At 40.3% G+C, this 24,478-nt stretch overlaps 2 protein-coding genes across 3 annotated transcripts; one reads left to right on the top strand and one right to left on the bottom strand.

The window, feature by feature from the left end:
- The first annotated feature begins 1,321 nt into the window (after positions 1 to 1,321).
- Positions 1,322 to 15,569, top strand: USP8 (ubiquitin specific peptidase 8). Of its 2 annotated transcripts, XM_026045686.1 has the most exons (19): positions 1,322 to 1,487; positions 2,310 to 2,454; positions 3,037 to 3,122; positions 3,590 to 3,734; positions 4,385 to 4,442; positions 5,191 to 5,335; positions 5,666 to 5,828; positions 6,559 to 6,703; positions 6,812 to 7,032; positions 8,096 to 8,692; positions 9,618 to 9,707; positions 10,228 to 10,308; positions 10,649 to 10,911; positions 11,706 to 11,918; positions 12,397 to 12,607; positions 13,161 to 13,397; positions 13,893 to 14,035; positions 14,411 to 14,543; positions 14,762 to 15,569. In XM_026045686.1, the coding sequence occupies exons 1-19, from the start codon at positions 1,384 to 1,386 to the stop codon at positions 14,945 to 14,947; spliced, it is 3,366 nt and encodes a 1,121-aa protein (XP_025901471.1). In that variant the 5' UTR covers positions 1,322 to 1,383; the 3' UTR covers positions 14,948 to 15,569. The 2 variants fall into 2 exon arrangements, with proteins under 2 accessions (XP_025901471.1, XP_025901472.1); XM_026045687.1 differs by lacking the exon at positions 9,618 to 9,707.
- Positions 15,570 to 16,254: 685 nt separating this feature from the next.
- On the bottom strand, positions 16,255 to 22,620 carry USP50 (ubiquitin specific peptidase 50). The gene is made up of 7 exons (XM_026045688.1): positions 22,591 to 22,620; positions 20,326 to 20,532; positions 19,910 to 20,105; positions 18,960 to 19,166; positions 18,445 to 18,587; positions 17,512 to 17,644; positions 16,255 to 16,600 (listed from the first exon to the last, which is right to left on the bottom strand). Exons 2-7 carry the CDS (start codon positions 20,475 to 20,477, stop codon positions 16,415 to 16,417), a joined length of 1,017 nt encoding a protein of 338 aa, XP_025901473.1. The 5' UTR covers positions 20,478 to 20,532; positions 22,591 to 22,620; the 3' UTR covers positions 16,255 to 16,414.
- Positions 22,621 to 24,478: the final 1,858 nt, after the last annotated feature.

The following is a 24,478-nucleotide window of genomic DNA, read 5'->3' as shown; positions in this document are numbered from 1 at the left end:
ACCTTAGAAGATATATTTAGAAAGGACTTAAAGCTTCAAAGAAAAGTCTATTTGCAGTTCCAAGAGGGGGAAAAAAAGGAAAAATGACAGTTAAAGATGCACTCTGAAGGCAGGATTAGACAAGCAATGTTAAAATATTAATAGGAGTGAAGTTTTTCCTTGTAGTTCTGTAGGATTATATAAAGCAAGTCCTCATTTTAGGAAAAAAAGCTTTGGATTGGGAATATTCTTTAGGTTCATTTGTTGTYTTTTACTGAATATCTCATGAATACCTCATATATTCAAATATTTTAGCTAAACTTTCTGTATGAGACTTATGGCCTATTCATGCAGAATGTAAAATTAGCAGAGTTTGGCCAAAGGGGATTATTGAATCATCTAAGCTGTTTAATGGGTGCCCAAAGAATTCTTGTACACAGAAACAGAAAGGCAAAAGTACATGAGAGTTTAAGCACGTCCAAGAAGTTTCAGATCACTTTACCAGCACTAATCTTTCTCCTTCACCTTGACTTGCCGCGATGTCACAAGTCACCTTTCCACGGGTGTAACAGCTATTTGAGGTCAGCTGCAAGTGAGTCATAAAAAATTACCCATTAAAAATTTCCGAATACAGGCAGCTGAGCACACGTTTTATAACATATTTAACTGGCTTTATAGTCAGATAAATATGCAAGGTAGGATGACTGTTAGAACTTGTAAGTCATGACCAATTTCTCTTTATTTCATTATTCTTCTAGAGTTTGAACATACTGGTTACGTTCTTCATAAATCACCGAAAGTTGTTTCAAATAATTCTGTCATTTTGGGGAGGGAGGATTAATTCATGTTTTTAAACTATTCAGGTAATCTGCTTACATCAGTAATACTAAGAACTGGAAGAGGACCCTGAAAGAATGATTACATATGATTAGCTGTAGKTTAAGAGCTACAACATTATTCCTCTAACTTCTGGCAGAGAAGTTTTGCTGACTCCTAGGACCAATTTTCTTTTTACACTTGTATTAACAATAATTGCCTAGAATAGGTGACAGAATTTTCATTTTAAATAGATGYATTTGTATTCTTATAGCGTAATATCAAAGACATAGGAATGTTGACACTGACGCAGACCAAGGTACTACAACTCCAAATCATTGCCTAACAAATTATATTCAGAATTCTTGATTATAATATAACCTCTAACTGCATAAATTCCAGGTAGTCTCATGTTACTGATAATTGACTAAATAGGACAGGCTAAGTATTACAGCTAACTACAGTCTACAYGAAAACTAATTAATGGAATATATATTTTTTTTAACCTTTCTTTCTAACAGACAAATATTGGTAGAGACTTCTAAGAAGTTGTCCCATTCTAGGAGAGACACGAGTAACAACATTAACATGCCTGCTGTGGCATCTGTACCTAAAGAGCTGTATCTCTGTACTTCATTGAAAGATCTCAACAAGAAGACAGAAATAAAACCTGAAAAGACCAGCACAAAGAGGTATCTAGGCCTTTGTTTTGAATAGTTAATTTGTAATCAATTGAAGTAATTCATAGTAAAGTTTTGTACTTATATAAGTTAAATCATTTCCATTATGTATTAGGTCTTCATTAGTTTTCTCTTTGAAAAACACTTAGACAAATAGCATTATCTTTTTAATACTAAGTTCACTGCACTCATAACTATGTTGTGGACCTAAATTTCCTCAATTATTTTGTTCAGTACCAAATCTTTGRTAGACTTTTCAGATAGATTTCTCAACTATGAAATAGATATGCTTACTACTTATAACAGATAACTTCACCCACTGMCAAAACACACTCGCACAATGCACATGAAAGCTTGAAAGCTTGGAAAAGTCTAGGTAAATGCAAGTTCACAAAAACAATTAAAGACCRAGCGATTAAAATTCTACATAGAAACATAAAATATTTCTAGCATTTTTAGACAAGTATGTCATTCTGTTTTACTGTGCAATAAGGGGATGGAGTGTTTGCTTTGTTTTGCAAGAGAGTAGTTGCTTTGAGAATAGAAAAGGGGTGTGTGTGTGTGTGTTTCCATATCTTAGTCTGCTATTTAACAATGGAAGATTATTTCAGAATCAGTTCTGAATCCATTTAACAAATAGTGTAGTGAAGGGAGACATTATTTCGTGAGCAGAGTTGTGGTTCATATTTAGGGAAAAGCTTATACTGAGCTAGTAAAGCAAACATTAAATAGGTGAGGAGAGACTGTGAACAGTTAAAAGGGCATTTTGGGGAATGGCAGGGAAGGTGCTTGGGTAAGTCAACAATCACATGCCTTGCTGCTCTTTGATTTCAGTTATGTGCAGAGTGCCCTTAAGATTTTCAAGGCGGCAGAAGAAAGCAGATTGGACAGAGATGAAGAAAAAGCTTACGTCCTGTATATGAAATATGTAACTGTTTATAATTTTATTAAGAAGAGACCTGATTTTAAACAGCAACAGGTACATACGCTTTCTGACTGGCTACTTCTGTATTGGCAGAAACAGAGAAATAAAGAATATGGACAGTTACRCTAATGCACATTCAAATAATGACACTGATAGTAAATAAGTAAATCTYGTGTGCTGACACTTCTTTCCTATTTTTGGCAACTCTGTCACTAATTGTTTTCACAGTTTGCTTTGGTCAGATACATTTAAGGTAAAAATATTCACACATCTGGTAATATATATAACAGAGACAAAATCTATCTCAGCCAACCCTTTCTTGGTGTAGTGCAAAGAAGTTTGGGACTTGTGAGAGAGGGTGTTGTATTCACTTTGGGCCCAGGTCACTGACAAATAAACAAGCATATGCTGGGTTGCCATGCATGCATGCACAAACACACACTCTAATACTAAAGAACTATTGCATTTGCTAGTGAATGTTTTAACAGGAAATACCTGATTCAAAACATTTACTTTGGCTGGCATTATCATCATTATCCTATCACTTTTCTGCAAATTAGATGCTCTTGATATTATACAGAAATAGGTATTATTAAACACTACTGTTAATATGGGTGGTGTTGCTTGTAATTTTAGGATTATTTTCATTCAATTCTTGGACCTACGAACTTAAAAAAAGCTATTGAAGAAGCCGAAAGACTCTCAGACAGCCTTAAACTCAGGTATGTGAATATAATGCATAGATACTGTTCATTATATCTGAATTTGAATTTGCAGGTTTTCCCACTACGCACTGCTAAGGAGTTATATTTGCAGTAGTTTGTGGATACCTGGAACTCTTGAGAGCTTGAACAGTTTATCTAAGAAAGTCTGTTAGAGTTTTTCTTTTTACACATTTCAATAACTTGCCACTATCTGTATGCCCTCAATTATTGGCAACTATCATTTGTTGATACCTCCTCCTGTTTCTTTTTTTGATATCTCTAATGAAATGAAACCTCAGGATATAAACTGTATGTGATTTAGAAAGGAGCTATCTCYTTATAATAGTTTTCATCAGATCAAGACATCAGGAAGGGAAAGTTTGATAAAAAAAGTAATTTCACAACATTTGAACTTTTTTTCTCCTCCTATTAAGAGACTTAATGCTTTTGATGCTAAAAAATGCAATTTTCTAATTTCCTAATAGATATGAGGAAGCTGAAGTTCGGAAAAAACTTGAAGAGAGAGATAGGCAAGAGCTGCAGAAAAAGCAAGAAACGAAAGATGATGGAAAGGGTTCAGCCAAGAACTCTTCAGAAAGCTCAGCAGATTCCAAAGGAAAAAGCCAAAGGGTAATCAAAAACAACTACAAATTCTCTAATTCACTTTGAATATATAGTTTTGATCTAGCATTTGRTTTCAGTAACATTTCTAACTCAAGATTAGGGTGTTAGGTTGTTTGTTATCATTGCTATTTTGTTCTTTAATAGCTTTTTCTCTTTATAWTCATCATTTTATACTCCCTGAAACTTTTCTTGGAGATTTCTTTGGAATGAATTCTGAGATGTGCAGAAAATAGACTAGCTTTTTACCAGTTCAAACTGTGTTTATAGTAAAAATAGACTTATTGCCATTGCCAGAGCTACTTTGCATGAGAAGCCCAAGGATTGTGCGTGGTAAGAGCTGATAATATAGATCACTTTTTTACTTGCCTTCTCTTTAAGAGCAATAGCATAGTGAGGAACTCATCTCTCCACAGACCTTTAATAATTTCATCTAGTAGATGATATAGTCCCATCTTTTTGATTTTCTATCTAGGCAGGCAGCCACACTTATCTTTCTGATATTGTCAACATAACTTTGAAAGAGGCATCTTCTACTTGGGTTTCTTCTGTGACTTTTAGTCTGACCAGTTTCCTTCCAGCTCTGTGAGAATCAGTGGCTGCTGTCTAAATTTGAGATTACCCCTACACCTTTTTTTTGTCTTCTTCTGTCAACACAGATCAATGGTGAGAAGACACATTCCCTGGAAAAAAACGATCAGTCTGACAGTCTGAGTGGTAAGAGATATATGTTCCCACCACTGTAAAAAGTGGCTCTGTATACGTGTGCACCTCTCACTTTTGCAGTTCTTCATAGAAAGAGCAAGTTCACAAAGCTATTTGCTGAARTTACTGGTATCCTGCATTTTGGTAATAGTAACTTAGCAATTAAAGCCCTGTTACAGCCATCATCACTTCTCTTGAACTTAAACTGCCTTCAACTTTTCAATACAGTGTAAAAATTAAAGCTGAATTGATCCAAGGATGGTCAGAGTAGAAACAAAGTATTTCTTCAAATGATGGGAAAAAGATTAGCCAAGGTTGAGATGTGTCATCTTTCCTAGTTAAATGAGAAGTCCTATTCACACTCTTCTCTCCACTTTTCTTTTTTGCTTATCTAGTAAATATGAGCTTGTCCTGTAGAGTTAAACAGCAAAGAAACATTTGCAACATGCGGTTTGACATGCATTTGCAACTGTACAGCTTGATTTTTATGAAATCACAGAAAGCTTAACTAATCATGAAAGTGTTCCATATTGCCTAATTCAGCACATCCACTGCTAGAGCAGTGGAAACAACAGGAGTCAATATCTCACCTTCATGACCATTTCAAAGAGCATCCATGAATGGGTTCTCGAGACAAGTTCTGTTTCATCTATTTCATCTTGTTTCATTCACTTGCAGTGTTGACTTGGAGTGAGATGTGTTTATAACTATCTCCATTTATAAAGTAGCTTTTTGCTTATAATAACTTTTGTATCTCAAGGAGCAGTCACTGCTGAGAAACTGTTTGCAATGATGACAGACAAAAACATTGAACTGATCATAATGGACACTCGAAGCTTGAAAGATTATCAAGAATCCTGTATTCCAAGATCTATCAGCGTCCCAGAAGAAGCAATCAGTCCTGGGTATGGAATAATGTTAAATAATAGTCAGATACTTAACATCTCTTAAAATACTGCCTTTTTCTCTTCCCCATGCGTAAACTGACTGAGGGGGGGGCTGGGAAGAAATCACTGCTTTAGAAGGATTATGTGCTATTAAAGCTTGTTCACTTGGTTTAGGAGTCCCTGATGTATGTGGCAAGATAGATCTCGACAGCTTTGCTTTTCAGKGTACTGACTTTAAGCCAGAACAGATGCATTTTATCCACAGATACAAGCATATAAATGTAGGTGGATTATTTCTCAAACCATTACTTGTACGTTTATCTGTAAGTGTATGTGAATACATTGCAGAGTTACCACAAGTTGGATTGAAGCTCGACTCCCAGAGGATTCTAGAGATCCATGGAAGAGGAGAGGACATTTTGATTATGTTATACTGCTAGACTGGTTTAGTTCTGCAGAAGACTTAAAGCTTGGAACAACACTGCAAAGCCTGAAAGATGCACTTTTTAAGGTTGGCAAGCTTTGCTTTTTGTATTTATCCCACAAAATAAGAAGCTCTGAAAGTATCTCTAATTACAAGGAATATGAGACACTTAAACTGAATCGAGATATTTGCTAAAATATCCCAAGATTGATTATTTTGATAGCAGGAGAGTGCACAACTTTTTTTCAGAGATTCAGGCAGTTCTCCCTGTCTATTGCTTTACAGAATTGACTGGGAATCTTGTGCCTCTTCACGCCCTAATATTGAAGATCTCAGGATGAAACCAGTCTTGAGCCTGGGCTCCCCAGACTTTTTMAGAAAGTTAATGTCTTAGTTTCTAAAGCTAGTGCCTCTAAACACACAGCAGGTTTATCACTAAAACTGAAGCAAATATAAACATTTGTTGTGTGTGGATGATTGTTACCAGAACTAGTAATAAGTAATTCTATTTTGAGGAAGAAAAAAAAATAGATGATGCTGTAGGTAAAAAGACAGGAGGATGCTATAGGTAAAAAGGGACGATYCCCTCCTCAACCTGCTGGAGACGCTCCTCCTAATGCACCCCAGGATGCCCTTGGCCATGAGGGCACTGCTGCCCCATGGTCAACTTGTCATCCACCATGACACCCAGGTCCTTCTCTGCAAAGCTGCTCTCCAGAACCACTCTCTTTAGACACAGAAACTTCTACAAGTTAAGAGTTTAAAAGTTCCTTTGCCATTTCTTAAATTCACTTAATTTCAACCTTTTTCCTTAAAGTGGGAAAGCCAACCTCTACTGCAGAATGAGCCTTTAATCCTAGAAGGAGGCTATGAAAACTGGCTCCTTTGTTTTCCCCAGTACACCACAAATGCTAAAGTAACTCCACCCCAGCACGGCAGGAGAGAAGCAGTGACTGTTTCTTGTAAGTATAAAGAATGACTCTTCTTTCAACGTTCATACTTTATTTTGTAACGTTAATTTGCTCAAGGATATTTTTGATAGCCTTGTTCTTGGCTTTTTCTTTCTCTAGTGGATTTTACTTATCCATCTCTGGAGGAGCCRGCTCCTGTTCCACCTGTTGTTGCTATAAAGCCAACTCCAATAGAAGTAGCTGAGAATGAAGAAACAGGAAGTAATTTGGAAGAGAGACTAAAATCTCTTAACAGACCAAGTGCACAGGCTGCAACTATTCCCAAATCTGACAGCTTATCTGGAGTTCATCCAGTACCAATTACAAGAAGCATCCCTGAGGTAAACTGTGTTTTTTAAATCAGTGTTAGTGTAATGCTAAGCCACTGGAGAGCCACTAATTGTAGAAGCCTAAATTCATAGAGAAATATTTTCAACAACTGTTTTTCCAAATACTGAATTATATAAGTACAGCAAGGCAGAGACCACTGGTGGTCTGTGAAACTACAGTAGATAATCCCCAGAGCTGTATTAACCTGGACATATTGAACATACTTGTAGAGCTTTCAGTGAAGATTTTGTCATGGGTAGCTGAGAAATTGGGGGTCAACAATTACTAGTTCAGAAACTCTGTAAACAAACTTACCTACTCAGAGTGTACATGGTACGTAATAGGCAGAAAGGAGGTCTTACCTTRGTTGTTTTAAGGCCCATTTTTTTTCCTGAAACATTCCATGGAGTCTCTCAGTACTCTCCTTATATGACACATTATTCCCCTAKTTGTTCCTTGCCTTTACAGGAAACAAACTTTCTTACAAAACAAAAAAAAAACCTTTGTAAAGCTCTTTTACTAAAGCACAGGAGGGAGACAAACTTCTTAACTTTCCTTTAGGTGCTTCCTTTAAGTTAAGATTTTAATCCAAGAGACTCTAGCCTTCAAAAATGATCTCTATTCTTACTTAACTCCTCCCTTTCACTATCAACACAACCTGCTCTCCTAGGTCTAACCGCAGGACGATCTTAAATACCTCTCCTCAMTGAGCAGATCTGCTTAAGTACAATTGAGAGCACCACACCCCAATTAGGGTGGCTTGATTGCCCTAAAAGGTTCACCTTTGAAAGTAAAAGATTGAGTTGTAGTAAGGAGTGCTTCATACCATCCTTACCATTCTGTAGGGCTTGGTAACTCTTATTTCCTAGCTGAAAATAAAGTGAATACCCAATTTCCTTAATAAGGAATTTGAATAATAAAAGTTGCTGAAGTTGAAAGTTCATGACCTCTCTGACAGAACTAGACTTGATCTTTAGTCTCTTGCAAATCTCACTTAGAAAACTTTCTAGCTGAAAAACTAGCTAGCAGAGATAGTGAATAATGAATTTGTTGTTCCACACTTGGTGTTAACAGGTTGATCGCACTAAAAAGCCTTCACTAAAACAGCCCAGTGATAACAGACCAAAATCTGAGAGCACCATCACTGACAGCCAGCCTGTTGAGAATGGACGCATCATTCCAGACCGGTCCACAAAGCCCCTGCATGATGCAAAGAACATTTTGACAGAAGAAGAAAAAAGTCGCATACACGCAGAAACTGCTGCCATGCTAGAGAAGAACAAGCGGGAAAAAGAATTGCGGGAGAGGCAACAAGAAGAACAGAAAGAAAAACTCAAGCAAGAAAAAGAACAACAGGAACAAAAAGCAAAGGAAGAGAAGAAAGAAAAGGAATACAAAGAAAAGCTGCAACAAGCCAAAGAGCAGAGAGAACAAAAGGACAGGGAAGAACAGATAAAAAAAGAACGGGAAGAAAAAGAAAAAGAGACAGCACAGAAAGAAGTAATAGAAGCGAAAAAGCAAAACAAAAATGAACCAGAAAGTATTGATTTGARAAGTATTGAAATTGAAAAAATATCTATGGAAGAAAGAGAAAAGGGAACCAGAACACCAGAAATGCAGAGAAGTGCCCTGGGTGATGCATCTCAGACCTTTGTGACCACCTCAGGCAAGGTTAGTAAGAAAAGAGAAAATCATCACCAAACTTGAAGTATGATTTGTATGATTTGTGAATAGTATAGTCTAAATCTGGAAATTCCAAGTATATTTGAATTTTATTTATGCCTGCCRTTTTTACATAAATACAGAGGAGTAACTTAGAAACAGGACCCAATGGGGTAGATTTTTACAGAGAGCTTAGAGCACTTTGAGCCTTGCTRTAGATGGACAGCATAGGATTCCCATAGGATTCAAAACAAAACAAAAAAACTTCCCACAGATATGGAAATAGAAGGGATGGCCCGTGGGCTGCTATTTTTTGTGTCAGGTATAGAGACGTGGTTAACATGCAGTCTCTTATGTCAGCCCCTAGTATATGCTGTATTACTGTAAYACATTCTAGTAAAGGACTCAAATCGTATTATCATAACAAGCTCTCTAATACCTAAATACTGACACAACAAAGGGATTATTTCGTTGACTTACATGGAAGCAGAGTGATACCCTAAGCTAGTATACTGGTTGATAGCAGCCCGGTTCCAAATCTTCTGAAGTCACATTTCCTTCTTTCCTGAGGCCCATGAAGAATTTCCAAAATCTGTAGGTATAAAATATTCATYTGATTGTGGAAGAAAGGGCTACTTATGAAGTCTAGTCTTATATCTAAACAAATTATAAAATCCATGGTTTTTATTGTGAAGAGTGACACAAAATTGTGGAGAACACAAAATTCATCTGTAAAGGCTATTTCAAAGAATTGTTATATAGGAAAAATAAAAATGATCAGTTTATTTGTGGATACCAAGAATTGGTAAGAGCAGGTGCCACTTGAACTTAACAGGAGAAAAGTAACTCTGCTTTTTCCCAATTTTGCTTTAGTGGCCTTCTTTACTGACATCCCACATGAAATTTGAAAGCCTTCTCTCAAAATCTTTTACAGCAAACTGGGGTTAAAGGAGAACCAGACAGTGGAGCTCAAAAGCCAGGAGCCGTTAGAGAGGATTCTGAACAAGATACTGAAAGACTTAAAGTAAATGCAATGTGTTGTATGTAGCTAAAACATACAAATATAGATGCTTTATTATCTCATATTACACTAAATTTCATCTCATTTTAATTTTCAAAGGTCTTCTGCTTAGGAAAAGACTGTGCCGTATTCTACAGTTGCATTTGCTTTTTACATTCGTCATTCATTTTCAAAAAATATATTTGAAATTTTCACTGGAAATCATTTTATGTTTTTGATGGGCATTAACAAAGTGTTCCACATGTGTTCATCATGTCATTCATACTCGCTTGCATCCCCCTTTGGAAAGGGGACAAGATCATCCTCGTAACCGAAGCATGTATTCCTAATAAAGTGGCTGCCTTAGGGAAGGTGCTTATTGCCATGTTGCTGCTCAAAAATAAATCACATTTCTAGCTGTAATCAAGGATTTCTTATTGAGCTGTTTTGTGTAAAAATCATTCAACTACAAGAGAAGTCACATACAGATTGTTCCTCTGCATAACTAACTGTACATACCTTACATTTCCATTGCATTTACTAGTCTCAGCGGGAGCCATTAATGAGAGCGAGAAGTGAGGAAATGGGAAGGATAATACCAGGACTGCCTCCAGGCTGGGCAAAGGTAACTTTCTGTTCTGAAATCTGTGCAATCTTGTAGTGATTTTCATGTAATTTGTATTTCTGAGTTTGATCTAATCTTGTTTAATTTCTTTTCCCAGTTATTTTCTGAATCTTAACATTAATTTTTAATGAAACAAGTGGAATTCATCAGCAGCTTTTTATACTGATCTGTTGCTTGTTTATTTTGTTATAAGTAATCTTCCACTAAATTTAATCCTAAGCATTGAGTCTGTCACTACTGTAACATCTCAGTGTTTGAAAAATTCGGGCTCATATCTAGATAAGCAAGTTAATGATTTTTTTTTACCTGGCTTTGAAACAATTTATTTTTCTTTCCCAAGTTTCTGGATCCAATCACAGGAACCTTTCGATATTATCACTCGCCGACAAACACCGTTCACATGTACCCACCAGAAATGGCTCCTTCATCCACTCCTCCATCTACCCCGCCAACCCATAAACCCAAGCCACAGGTGGCTGCTGAACGAGAAAGAGAACACTCCAAACTGAAGCGCTCCTATTCCTCCCCAGATATAACCCAAGCCATTCAGGAGGAAGAGAAGAGAAGAATTCCTGTGACCCCTACAGTCAATCGTGAAAATAAGTAGGTTTGACAAGTTATAGCATCACAGCTCAGGCACTATGTTACCTTTTATCCAAAATTATCCATTAATGATTTCTAAGCACCTTACAAAGGCATGCAGGAGCTTCTTTGACAGCCTTGCATTGCTGCACGTTCAAAAAGGAATGTGCTTCCGAGACTCCAGTTACCATCCAGTTGCATGAACTTTGGAGCACACAGTGTTAACTGGCCAATAGTTGCTTCCTGGGTGGCAGTACTTGTGTCAAGGCTTCTGACAACTTGTAAAATGGAAGAGATTCAGTTTTAAACTGAGTAGTTAAATAACTAAGTTCATTTTTCATCTATGAATTTAGAAATAATTTTACTCTGTAATTCAGCCTTCTTGTAGGCCAGTTATGTATGGATTTCTCATTATTGCATTGATCAGTCTTGAGTACCTTAAATGATGGATTTGGTGAATTCCTGTGCTAGAGTATTTCGTATCCGATGAGGGAGAGTTAAGTTTTGTCCTGTTAAGCTTTGTGCACAGTCTTGCTTTCCTGTGTTCATTCATGCTGTGAGACCACCTCTCTAGGCAGGGATAAAACCAGGGATCTCTCCAGAGCCCGTTGACGCTGCTTGGCTGGAGAAGCCGGCTCAGGACAGCAGCCAATCAGCTGCCTCCTGCCGCGCTCTAGCAAACACGCTGCTCTCCGAGCTTCCGAGCAGAGCGGGCTGTAGGGCCCGGGTAGCTGCACGGCACGCGGAGCGCTGCACCGTGCCTTGCACAGCACCACGTCTGAGAGCAGTTAAAAATAATGATTTCTTCCTTACAGACCGGTCTGTTATGCTAAACCTGAAATTTCAAGACTCTCCGCATTACAAATTCGGAATCTCAACCCTGTGTTTGGGGGATCGGGACCAGCTCTGACCGGACTTCGTAATCTAGGGAACACTTGCTATATGAATTCCATATTACAGTGTTTGTGCAACGCACCCCATCTAGCTGATTATTTCAACAGAAACTTGTATCAAGATGATATTAACAGGTAACAATTTCTTATTCTCCTCTTTTAATTTATAATTGAAGAAAGAATGTTTTTTACAATCATTAATATATAAAAAACAGGCAGTGGGCCTAGGGGTTTTAAGAAAGCAAACACTTAGTTTCAAATCTTTGAGTTTCCTGGAATTCAGATGTGGGACCAAAGAGGCTTAACTAGACAAGCTGACTTAAATTATGCTCACCACGTTGAGGCCTCTGAGTCAGCCAAAACATGTGCGTAGCAGCTTACAAAGCAAGCTGAAAATACTTGTTCCTTCTACCAAACCAGTTTTGAATATGGAACTAATTGTAAATGGAACTCTGTAAATTATATCGTATCAAAGWAGACAAAAATTGTGGTTCAGTCCTAGAGGTAGTTATTCTGCGTGTAAAGAAATTACACTAAAATTGGGATCAAGTTTTGAATTAATAATATCTTATTGGAATGACTCACTATATATTATGTCTGTTAAATTGTACAGGTCAAACTTCCTGGGGCATAAAGGTGAAGTGGCTGAAGAGTTTGGTGTAATAATGAAAGCTTTGTGGACAGGACAGTATAAATATATCAGTCCAAAAGATTTTAAAATTACAATTGGGAAGATTAATGACCAATTTGCTGGATACAGCCAGCAGGACTCCCAAGAACTGCTCCTCTTTCTAATGGATGGCTTGCATGAAGACCTAAATAAAGTAAGTAATACACGTATAATTATTTATATACCTGTCAAATGATTGAGAGTAAAATTAAAAGCTTTTTACTTCATAAGGGGAATTAAGTGAAAAAGTTTTATGCTAGGCCAAAAAGATTTAAACTTGTTTATTTATTTATTTTAAAACACCTTCTGGGTATGCTTGAGCAAGCATTTCTGTTGGCTTTACCTGCTGCTAAATAGAGTCCTGTTTCCTTCCTCTGTCCAGGAGGTCCCAGAGTTGCTCAAACAGGAGTTTGCTTTCCCTCTATTATGTACATAAAGGAATTGTACAATGGGAAGTCTTGAGGTCTACTCAGTTTTGCATCACCTGTCAGGAGGCCCTTGCAGAGGGAAGCTTTAGGGCTACTTCTGGCCATGCAGTTGAAGAGGCTGAAGCCAAAGATGCTGTGGTTTATAGAATAAAGGGATAGGAAGACAAAGAAGAGGTCGCAATTTACTTGATCTGTGCCATGGTGGGAAAGCCCGTTTCTTTGACATCTTTATCACATGTTAACATACAAAAAAAAGTTACTTAAGTTTCTGTTATTCAGGCAGACAATAGGAAGAGACACAAGGAAGAAAACAACGATCATCTTGATGACTTCAGAGCAGCGGAGCTGGCTTGGCACAAACACAAACAGCTCAATGAATCCATTATTGTTGCACTCTTTCAAGGCCAGTTCAAGTCCACAGTGCAGTGTCTTACGTGTCACAAGAAGTCCCGGACATTCGAGGCGTTCATGTACTTGTCATTACCCCTTGCATCCACCAGTAAATGTACGCTGCAGGTAAGGTGGCACAGAGAGAAACAGCTTGCACAGTAAAAACTTTTCACAATTYTGTTATTGTGAATGCTGCTTCTGTTCAGCTTAATTCCAGCTTTATTTACACTAACCTAAAACATGAATGTGTCTTTCATTTCTCCTAAAGTTAAAAGATATTTCTTAAAAAGTTTTAAAACACAAGCAGCATGGAAATCCTTAAGTTGCAGTGGCAAAAAAGACTTAATACTTACAGTATTTGTCTTTAGAGGTCATAGTATGAATGTTTTTGTTGTTGTTTTAAACAAAACATTGTTAGTCCATTTTGAAAGACTTGTGCCTAATTAAGGTATGCACTAAAAGCTACTTCCGCACATGCATCTACCTCTGCCTTCCTCATCTTTGCAGAACAGAGAATGCAGGTGGATCGTGCAAATTAACAGCCCAACAGGAAAAAACCTTTTGTGCTGCACTTTCTTGAACAGCTGCCCTTTACAATCTGTTTCCCCTGTCTTGTTTTAGGAATGCCTTAGGCTGTTCTCCAAGGAGGAAAAGCTCACGGATAACAATAGATTTTACTGTAGCCATTGCAAAACTCGAAGGGATTCTTTGAAAAAAATAGAAATTTGGAAACTACCACCTGTTCTTCTTGTGCACTTGAAAAGGTATGGCATGGGTGGTGACCRGGGGGCTCCAATAAGATGACTAGACTTCATGGAGATTGCTGTAATGCAAACGTTTTTAACTAGAGAATCTTATACRTTGAATATCCATCTATAATGCTGTGAGAATTTTATTTTTCAGTTGATGCCTGTTTTGCTGGGCTGTAATTCACAGAACACTTCTAGTCRCCTTTTAAATTTTCTGTAATAAGAAACATACATGTGCAGGTATTAACAGGACTGTCAGCAAAGTTCTCTCTGACTGTTTCATCTTTAGTTGGGATTGTATCCAGGTTAAAAATAGAGACAGTGAACTCAGTGTTCTTTGGTAGATTGTGAAAAACCTGTAACTTACAATAATGCTTCTTAATTCTGTAGATTTTCCTATGATGGAAGATGGAAGCAAAAGCTTCAAACATCTGTAGATTTCCCATTGGAAACTCTTGACCTGTCGCAGTATGTTATTGGTCCAAAGAATAACTTGAAGAGATACAATCTGTTTTCAGTTTCAGTAAGTAACATGTCACACTCCAAAACTTGCCTGGTCTTTATGTCAGTTTGTGTGATTGTCTGGGTTTCAAGGCACCTGCTGGTTGCAAATGAACTTGCAGGCCTAAGAGAGATTTTGTTTTTTTTTGTCAGAAATCCCACATTCCAGTTTCTTATCCTAACCAGGGAATTAATGGCAGCTTTCAAGGCCATCACTTCTTTTCTTCTTTTGTTGTACAGAATCATTATGGAGGGTTGGATGGAGGACACTATACAGCCTACTGCAAAAATGCTGCAAGACAACGTTGGTTTAAGTTTGATGACCATGAAGTATCTGAGATCTCAGCGTCATCTGTGAAATCCTCAGCTGCATATATTCTCTTTTACACCTCTTATGAACAGAGGGCGGTGGATATAGCCACATAAAATAGTGTTGTTTAAGAAAAATGATTCTAATAAGATTCCTTGTATAAGAGCAAAATAGCTATGGGAATGCATATAAATATGCAAAATTGTGACAAACAGAGTCACTTACAGAACATGGGGATGGTTGCAGCAGCAGTACTATTGCTTAAAGCTGAAGACTGTTTAAACAAATGCTTGTGGTAATTCTGCCATCTGTGAGACCATTTACAAGGCAAACTGGCATTACCATTTATTTAAAAACAGCTATATTGTTAGCCTGCTCCCAAATTCAATTCTAAACTAGTAATTTGAAATCTAATAATAAGTAGTTCAAAATGTCTTAAAATCCCAAGGCATATCTTGAGTTTTTTTTTCTTTCACTGTTATGGCCTTTTCACATTTCTAACCTTAAGCTTGATTCTACTGTGAATACTCTAGAATGATGTAAACAGTTAGGAATGTAAGTGTACATATTGATTGCATACTTGCACATCAAAACTATGTATATAATAAATTGTYGTCCTTTTTGTGAGAATCCTTAAACTCAGAGGATTGCTTCTTTGCCAGCTCTAAGTAATAGCAACACTACTAAATAAAAAAAAGCAGAGCTGTATCCTTCTGTTAGCTTTTGTCACTATTTGTGTACTTTCCTTTTTAATTTTTAATATTTCATGTACACATGCATTAAAAACTTTAATGAAGAAATTATTTAAAAATATAATATCCTCTTAAATACACATTTGGCTGTGTTTTCATTTACTACCCTTTGTATAGTGGTCAGAATTCTACGTAAGGCCTCGTCTAACTTGTGTTCACAAAGTTTAGAGATTCTTCAGATGAAAAAAAYGTATTTTCTAATCTAACACACTTTTAGACAGAGTTGCACCTTATGCACTTCTCTGATCTTGTTTTTAGTTTTGCTTTTCATAACTCTTAAATCTAGGCTTTTATCTACACACATATATTTCACTAATGGAATTAAGAGCAAGTTTGATTGTTTACTGGGAGCTTACAACTGGGGAAGGAGCTAGAGATGCTGGGGGAACAAAAATAATGTGTATAACAGCATCTTTTTTCTGTCTTGTCTTTAGTGAGTGCTTCATCCCCTGCTGTTTTCTGAAATAAATGCCCCAGGGGTCTCTGCTTTCACCTTAGTAGCCTACAGTCAGTTTCTGAAAGGGACCTTCATTCAAATAACAGAGAAACAAGATTTTTTAGGTATCGAGTGCTTCTATAGACTCAGCATTTTTTTATTATTTATTTATTTATTTATTAACATAAATGCTGGGCCATAGGCAAATGGAACTGCTATATGTTCCTCAATGGGCTTGAAAGCCAGAACTTCAGAGTTTGCTATAGAAATTACCTCCTAAAAGATCACAGCATATTATCCAGTAATGCAAATACTTGTTGTTTATTGATGAAACAGGACTGAGTTAATGCTGCCAATGAACTCGGATCACCGGCTTACTCACTGTTAAGTCACTGCTAGTGGCTTTTGGTGGGTGCAGAGAAGGCTTGGCAGGTGTAGAAGAGGAGGTAGGCTGCAGCAGTCTGCACGGAGGAGCTGGGGATCGCCGTGATCTGTGAGTCATCAAAGCTGAACCAGCCCTTGGTGACCGAGTGCTTGCAGAACGCCGTGTAGTGGCCGCCGTCCAGAAAGCCAAAGTGGTTCTGCAACAAGCAACAGGGTTCCTTAAAACAGAAGATTCTCCCTGTCCTGGCAGCCAATGCTAGGAAATGGCCATCATTTCTTACGTGGGATGTCTGCATGTGGGAGAGGTGGGAGGGACATTCTAGCTCCCTCTGGCCTACAAGGAAGATTATTAATTCCAACAAATGCTTTAAAGTGCAGTAAGCAGTCCACAGATGATGATTGTGCTTTTCTATTTTGCAGTGTTAAAACTGCAGCCCAGCTAGTAGTCCTGATACGGGTTACTGCAAGCAGGTCATGGCTTGCAGTAAGTTACGGTACAAAAGACTGCGGGTTCCTCACTCACAGACAAGGGCCGTGCAGGAGCAGCGAGAGCTTCTGAGGGGAGGCTGAGGAAGCTGCAGCTTCGCAGTGCTGGGCACTTTGTAAAATTGGGATATCAGGGGGAGAGATGTGAATAATGACCTTTCTCCTCTTTGGCTACAGACTGTTACTGTATTACAGTGTTTGTGGAACATAAGGATTTGCATGTATGAAAAATCAACACCCCCAGGAAAAATGTACATCAGGAACATACAAGTTTAACATCACTTATAAATATGCTAAATTATAATTCTAAAACTATAACTCTTCTTAGGCATGTGTCTCATTACCCARGCAAAGTGGGACCATCCTCTCACACAGACTGACTGCAGTGATTACAGGGGACCAAATGGAGTATTCGGACTCCAGCGGGTCCCACCCTCGCACTAACGAGAAATGGGTTAATTTTTATTATTGGCCTTTTGATTCAGGAAGCGCTTCAGCTCAGCAGACACGCTTGCCAGGGGAGGCAGAGCAGGGCTAGGGCTGTCCTGTTTGGGTTTGYTTTTCGGGCCTCTGGAGTGCCCGGAACGGAGGCGACGGCCGCCGTGCCCGAGGCAGAGCTCACCACGACAGCGCACAGGCTGTACTTGCAGTTCCTGCGGAAGAGCGGCGAGCTGTACGGAGACAGGTCCAAGTTGCTGAGCGGGTAGCAAATGTCAGTTAAAAGCTTCTTTTTGTAGGTGCCTTGGCAGTCAAACCTGAAATTAAAAATGGAATTACGTTAAATAACGGTCACCTTTGTCTTGAATTGGGGGAGTTTCTTTCATGGCTACCCTAGGAAAAGGGAAGGAATAAACCACACTCAACTACCCAGCAGTCTCAAAGACCTGTAGTCCTGGTAAGCATTGTCGTAAACCAACACACAGTGCACTAAACCCACAGGAGATGTTTAGCAAAAAAAGTAAATAGCTTCAGGATGCTTCTGTTTATTAAGCTTCAGGATGCTCTGCTTATTGAAATGGCCACAGATGCCAAGAGCAGACAGAAGTCAAAGCTCTGCATGAGCCTCAGTGTGTCCTGCAAGGTTTGGACTGCCTCATCACTGACAACTCGTCTTTCTTGCCAAGATCAATGCCTCTTTACTATGGAACATTTAATTACAATGCTGTACTCCTAATCTTTTATAGTGTGGCCAAGAGAGTGATGTGGGAGAACACAAGCTAAATTCTGCATGTAAAGGGAAGAGTGTATTAAAAGAGATATACAAATATGTTATAGTTTTATGATACATAAATATATTTGGGAAGCTGAACCATACACAGACTGAGCATTTAAGCGGGGTGTAGCACAAAATAAGACAAAAAGTACTTATTGAGATGTCAGGAATGCAACTTGAATGTATGATGGTTCTGGTTTTTTGTCAATACTCATCTAATTATCCATTTTGAAACCCCCAGGTTTCAAAAATACTAAAAAAAAAACATATCTAGTGATTTTAATCCCAATACAAGTGACTGTCCATGATGTCTCACAAATCCCTCCCATATGTAAACTATACCTCTTTAAATGAAAAATAATTATCTTTGGTGCCTTGGTTAAGTTGGCCTTCACTGCAGCATCTTGTTTTGTCCCACACCAGGAACAATGGATTTGGTTGTTCCAAGTCAGTGTGTCTTGCTGAAAGAAGCATTTGAGACAGTCCTGTCGGGAGAAAACAAACAAATAAATGAATAAATAAATAACATCAATAGATCTTTTCCCATTGCTTCTGCAAATTGAAGTGTGACACAGCGAGGCTCCTGATCACTCACAGCTGCTTTCAAACAGTTCTTCAAATGTCTTCCACCCCATGGCAGGTCTGGGACAACCCTCCCAGCTGTCACCAGCCCCCACACAGGCTACAGGCTGGTTGAGAAACCCACCTCAGCCCAGAACCTGATCCCACTCTGAAGAGTATCCTTTGGGCCCCAGGGATCCAAAGTACCTAAAAGCCTGCAGCTTCCTAATAATYCGTATTAGTCCAGGCTCCCTATTCCCGTCTCAAGTAGAGACGACCATTACTGGAAGTCCTACCTGCAGAGAGCACGCCCTCTCAGAGGGGATGGGGAGAGARAGAACCGTGAAGATCTCGGGTTTGTCAGTGGTGGTCTCGCACTCCAGGCACGTAATGTCGTAACTGAGTTGGCCCTCAAATAGCTGTGTGATAATAGATGTTTCACCAGCGATCGCTCTGTTTTCTCTTGCACCAGTTGCATTTCCTTGGCATCTTCGGCTGCTTGACTATAAAAGGAGGAAAGGAAAAAAAAAATCAGTAAAATACAGGTAACCCACTGTTTCGCAGGAGCCTTCATAGCTTTTAATGTTCACAAGATTGAGTTTCATGTGTCTTGGCAATTAAATTAGCAGAAGAAACAAAATGAATTACAGCTCCTCATGCCATTAAACTTTTCATCGTATACTTAACAATTCTTCAAGAAAGTCTATGGACAGTAAGACTGTTTCTACACAATCTCTTTAATCTACACTATTCCATGCTCCCCATTACTAAGACCTTCCCTAARCAAGATGGTTCATGACTGCAAGCTGCCACCCTTGTGATGCCCAGGAGGGAGGGGACAGGCTCTTRTAACGTGACAGTAAATCATTAAATGTCTGTGAATTGATTATAAAGTCCCAGGGTTTTCATCAGCTGCAGCAATACTTACAGGTACTGTCCAGAGCTGTGGTTTGGTTTGTAAAGAACCAGTTAGAGGCTCCAGCTAAAAGAACAAGTTGGCATAACCAGTATCGAAACAGTTTTGTTCCCAGTGCTGTTTATCAGCACCTCTTTCCAGCTCCCTAATAGCTTGGCAGCATTGGTCACACACAGACAGGGTGCTTCAGTCACCCGGGTAGTTCCCTCGTCCTCCCGCAGCTTCTCACTCCCAATGTCAAACACAAGTGTCTGAGGGATGAGCTCCGACTTGCGCAGCAGTTCAGCAGCGGAAACAGCGCCAGCCCCGACGGTCCCCGTGGGCTCTCACCTTCTTGAGAGCCTCGTGGAGCTCGTTGAGCACACAGATGAGAAACTCCTGCGCGTCCTGCTGAGTCTGCTTGGTGAACGCCGGGTACCGCTCCCCGAGGACCGAACGAAAAACCTCTGGGGAAACGCAGTCAAACTCCCCGAGCCACATGTCCGACATCAGGTAGCCAAAGGCAGTCGCAGACTCRCCGTTCTCCCTCAAAGAAAATAAACGAAAGTTTCAGGTAAAGTTTGATAATGTGGTAGCTCTCCTTCCAAACAGGAGTACAACAGACAAACTTAGAAAATACATATAAGTGCAACTCTGCTTCTGTTGTTTGGCTCAAGAGTCTTTGCAGATAGTAGAAAGCAGTAAGAATCATCAGTGGGCCAGAAATAACAGTAAGAAATCTAATCAGTGTGAATAAATCAACTTACTTGCACAGGGCGGCCACGTATTTTCCCGAGAGGAAGTACTCCACGAGGGGGGACATGCTGCAGAGGCACTGCAGGACCGCGTTCATGTAGCACGTGTTGCCCAGGTTGCGCAGGCCCGTCAGCCCTTGGCACAGGTGGTTCATCTCGGCCATCGAGTCCTTGCTGGAATCCCTCAAGTTCTCCAAGCAAACAGAGCTGCATTTCCAACTAGCAGGGAGAAACACAGCAGTGAAAGTTCAGATGCTACAAAGCACTTCGTGTTACGTTTGAGCAGCTGAGTTTGTCTTGAGGCAACATTTCCACATCGATGTGTCAAAATCATTGTAAGTCAATTCATATTTACCTTCATTTGAGCTGATACAATGATAAGGACCTGCTAAGCCTATAAAAAACAAGACAGGCCACACCATTAGCGTTCAGGTAGCATAAGGATCCATCTCTAGCATTGACCATCCTTTCCTCTGTCCTCGGCAGACAACCTGCACAGGGTCTCCCCTCCCTGCCTGGCACCTCGCTTGTTCCTCCCTTCTGCCAGCACCTCAGATTTGTCCTCAGTCCCCAGCCAGAGAGTCTRGTCCGACCCCTCGGCCTCGTCGCTCCCACGGCACCGCTGGAAAAGCCACCCGGCTGTTTTGTGGATGCAGGGAGCGCAGCGCACGGAAACGCGGCCTGGCCAGAGGACTGGGACGGCAGCGCCTCAGCGCGGGATGCAGCACGGAGCCAAGGAGCGCTCCAAGTCAGCAACTGATTTGGGACCTTGCGTGGAAGCCAAAGCTGGAGCTTAGACAGGAAACTTGAATAAGTGCGTACACTGTCCACATTGCTCTTATTTAAGGCAGAAGTAGTACACAGGTTACGGCAGTATTTCTGTGAATTAAATGACCCTTCCTCACTGGAAACAGCAGTGAGGCACTTCACAAATAGGGAGGACGGACACAGGTCCCCTTTGTCTCAGTGGTTTCCTTCTAACCAAGTAACTTCTGAGCTTACAGCTTTAAGCCTCACTTTGATACTGGAAATATCAGAAAAGCTGCACTGCTGGAGAGACAAAACTCGTCACCTCTCCCGGGCTGAGGGCCGTTTTCCGCCACCTAATGCCCGCACAGCCGCAACCAGTCCCGGTCCCGGTCGCGTCCCCGGCCAGCGGCGCCTGTGCCGGCGCGTTGCGGCCCGGCAGGACTCACAGGGTGTTCACGAGGTCGRCGACGTCGGCAGCGGCCGGGGCGCGGTCAGCCATGCGGTGCCGCGYGGGAGCCGCCGCTCGCCTCAGCCCGCCCTGCTCATGCCGGCCCGTGCGGCCCGCACGGCACGCGGCCCCGCGGCCCCGACCTCCGCTTTGTGACGCTCCGGGGTTCCCCGGGTTCCCACATTCCGGACGGCTCGGGAGGCTCCGGGTGCGGAGGATGTGGCGCTCTGCGGGAAGGGCGGCCAGGCCTGCGAAGGGCCAGGGGAGTCCGCCACGCCTGGGCCTGCAGCCCCAAAACTCACGGCAAGCGACCAACAAAGCACAAAATAACAAATAAACCTTAGTTACCCCTTCTCCACTAGCACGGTACTAGGGAAAAAACAAGACATGTTCTCTTATATGGGCTTAGCAAGAACATATTGACTGATATGCCTGGAGAAGAAAAGATTGAGAGGAGATCTTATCAATATGTACAAATATCTGAGGGGGAATGTAGGGAGGAGGGGGCCAAACTCTTCTCAGTGGTGGCCACTGACAGGACAAGGGGTAATGGGTACAAGTTGAAAGACAGGCAGCTCCATCTCCATGTGAGGAAGAACTTCTTCACTGTGAGGGTGACAGAGCAGTGGAACAGGCTGCCCAGGGAGGTTGGGGAGTCTCCTTTTCTGGAGATCTTCAAAACCCGCCTGGATGCTACCCTGTGCCCTGTGCTCTGGGTGTCCCTGCTGGAGCAGGGCGGGTTGGACCAATCGTCTCTAGAGRTCCCTTCCAACCTCAATTATTCTGTAATTCTGGGATATCAGATGGAAGAAGTTGAAGATTTTATCTAAACTTGAGGGAAGGCTGAGCCAGGACCGCAGCACAGGCTAAGGAATGAGCACAAACACCTGACTCAAGTAAAAATTACAGCAGATCCGTGCAGGAGCAGATCCACTGCTCAGCTGCAGCTAGGGCTCGTTAGCAAGACCCTCCGCCACTGTTATTTTTGACAGGGAGATTTTTCCCCGCCTCAGTAAATGCCATTTTGGGGAAACACCAGGAGACGTGGCAGCTAACAAGTTACAAGGGTTGTTACTTACGTCTTTTGAGAAGAGAAAGCCAGAAGCTTCAACCTGAGAAAATAAATCAGCTCACCGCTTATCCCGGCTCCAAAGTGCCCTGCAAAAAAAGTGGTCAAGTGCTGCTCAAGGGGCATCTGTCCCGACTGCYCCTGTCACCACCCAAGCGCCCTCAGCCATCCCCGTCTCCCTCCCACCTCTGATGCCGTTTACGGAGCAGCGACACAACACAAACATGGGAACCACCACCTGGATTTGCTGATATTAGTTACTAGTGTTTTTTGGTATCAGTTTCTGTCTTTACCCTTCTATAAGGTTAAATAATACTGAGAYAGACCTCACTATTACTAATAAAATGGTAATTATCCCTGTAAGGCCTGTATATCTTACCTTTCCTGTTCAAATTCATCTGAAATCTCCACATCAGAAACTTATTCTCTGATTTTCTTGGAAAGTTCCTGCTACCTGGCTGCATATTCTTCTCATCATCTGATGTGAGAAAGCAAATACATTAAAATAAACTCCCCAAAGGCTTAATGTCTACAGATCACTCCTGAGCTTTACATTTACAGCCATGCATTAGTGCCAGCAACATTTTGTAATTTAGTACACTGCAATTCTGGCCTTGCAGATGGTCTGTACAAACAACTTGCATCTCAATTTCAGTAATAATTTAATTTTATAAGTGTRAGCTGAGCCGTATATTTAGAGCAGTGCTGCTCACTGTGGTAGAGATCTTAGTGTGTCTTGTTAAGTATTTCTCCAGGATCTGTGTCCACCGGGGTAGTCAATGTTGCACCTGACCAAGCACCCTTTAACACAGCCTGTCCTAGCAAAGCCTTACTCTTTCCTTGCATGTTTCCCCAGAGGAACGTCTTCATACTAGGAAAGAGAAGATCTAAATGGCACAAAAAAAGTGGATAAAAAAAGCTAAAATAGCGTCTCAGTAACAAACAAACTAGAACTTAGCTTTGCTCCTTAGCAGCGGACTGGGGTGCAGAACACGGACACCTTGGTTCCGTTTGGAAAGCCGGCACCTAGAACCCGCAGCGAGGTCCCATTTTGAGGTAACTGAGCGAACGGGTTTCATGATGAAACTGCTAAATTTCATGATTCTGCAGTTCTCTTCTGTCATACAGAAGTCCCAGTGTATCAGTGTGGCTCCATGTGAACTTCTTGAACAAGTTTTAAGGACAGCACAAAACTACAGAACTATGAGCTATGGTTGACTTGTAAATAAAAGTATTCTAAAATTCTGTTTGAAATATTAAGATGTGCTGAAAAATAAACCAAGAAAGATAAAGAGAGGGAAGAAAATTTTTTGTTGTCCTATATAGGATGCAGGACAACAGCACTGCAAAACACGCAGCATTTCACTAACCTACACTGGTCCAGTCTCTACTAATTGTTAAAAATGTTATTACTAGAAGTAACTATTTGCCTTGAAGAACTGAGGGGGGAAAAGAAAAAAAAAAAAAAAAAAAAAAGACTTGAAATAGCAAGTTGTAAGTTAAAATACAGGTTGATGGAAACATTAAAAACTTTTCAAAACTAGTACTGGGGAACACCTAAGAGCTACTTACATCAAATTCAACCAATAAGAGCTCTCATGCTGGTACAACAAAACGGGTATTAAGAATTAAGTCACTAAAACCCTGAAAGGCAGTGTCGATATTTTAAAAATACTATAATCAGTATATCTCAATTTTACTCTTGGTACTAACACCAGCTATGCTGAAAAGCATCACAGTAAAACCCCAAAATATATTCTTATTCCTGCTTTTTGTGGAACCCACATCAAGACYTTCATTAAATTATTGTTAGCGTAAAGCACGACATCGAAATCCACACGTTATTGGAACGAAATTCCATGTTACCTGCTACAAGCTCAGGGGCTTAGTAGTAGTCT

The sequence above is a fragment of the Nothoprocta perdicaria genome, unplaced genomic scaffold, assembly GCF_003342845.1.
Source record: "Nothoprocta perdicaria isolate Ctin4 unplaced genomic scaffold, notPer1 scaffold_41, whole genome shotgun sequence".
Classification (NCBI taxonomy): Eukaryota; Metazoa; Chordata; class Aves; order Tinamiformes; family Tinamidae; genus Nothoprocta; species Nothoprocta perdicaria.
The sequence above is the reverse complement of the archived record's forward strand: the minus strand, read 5'-3'. Positions and strand labels throughout refer to the sequence as shown.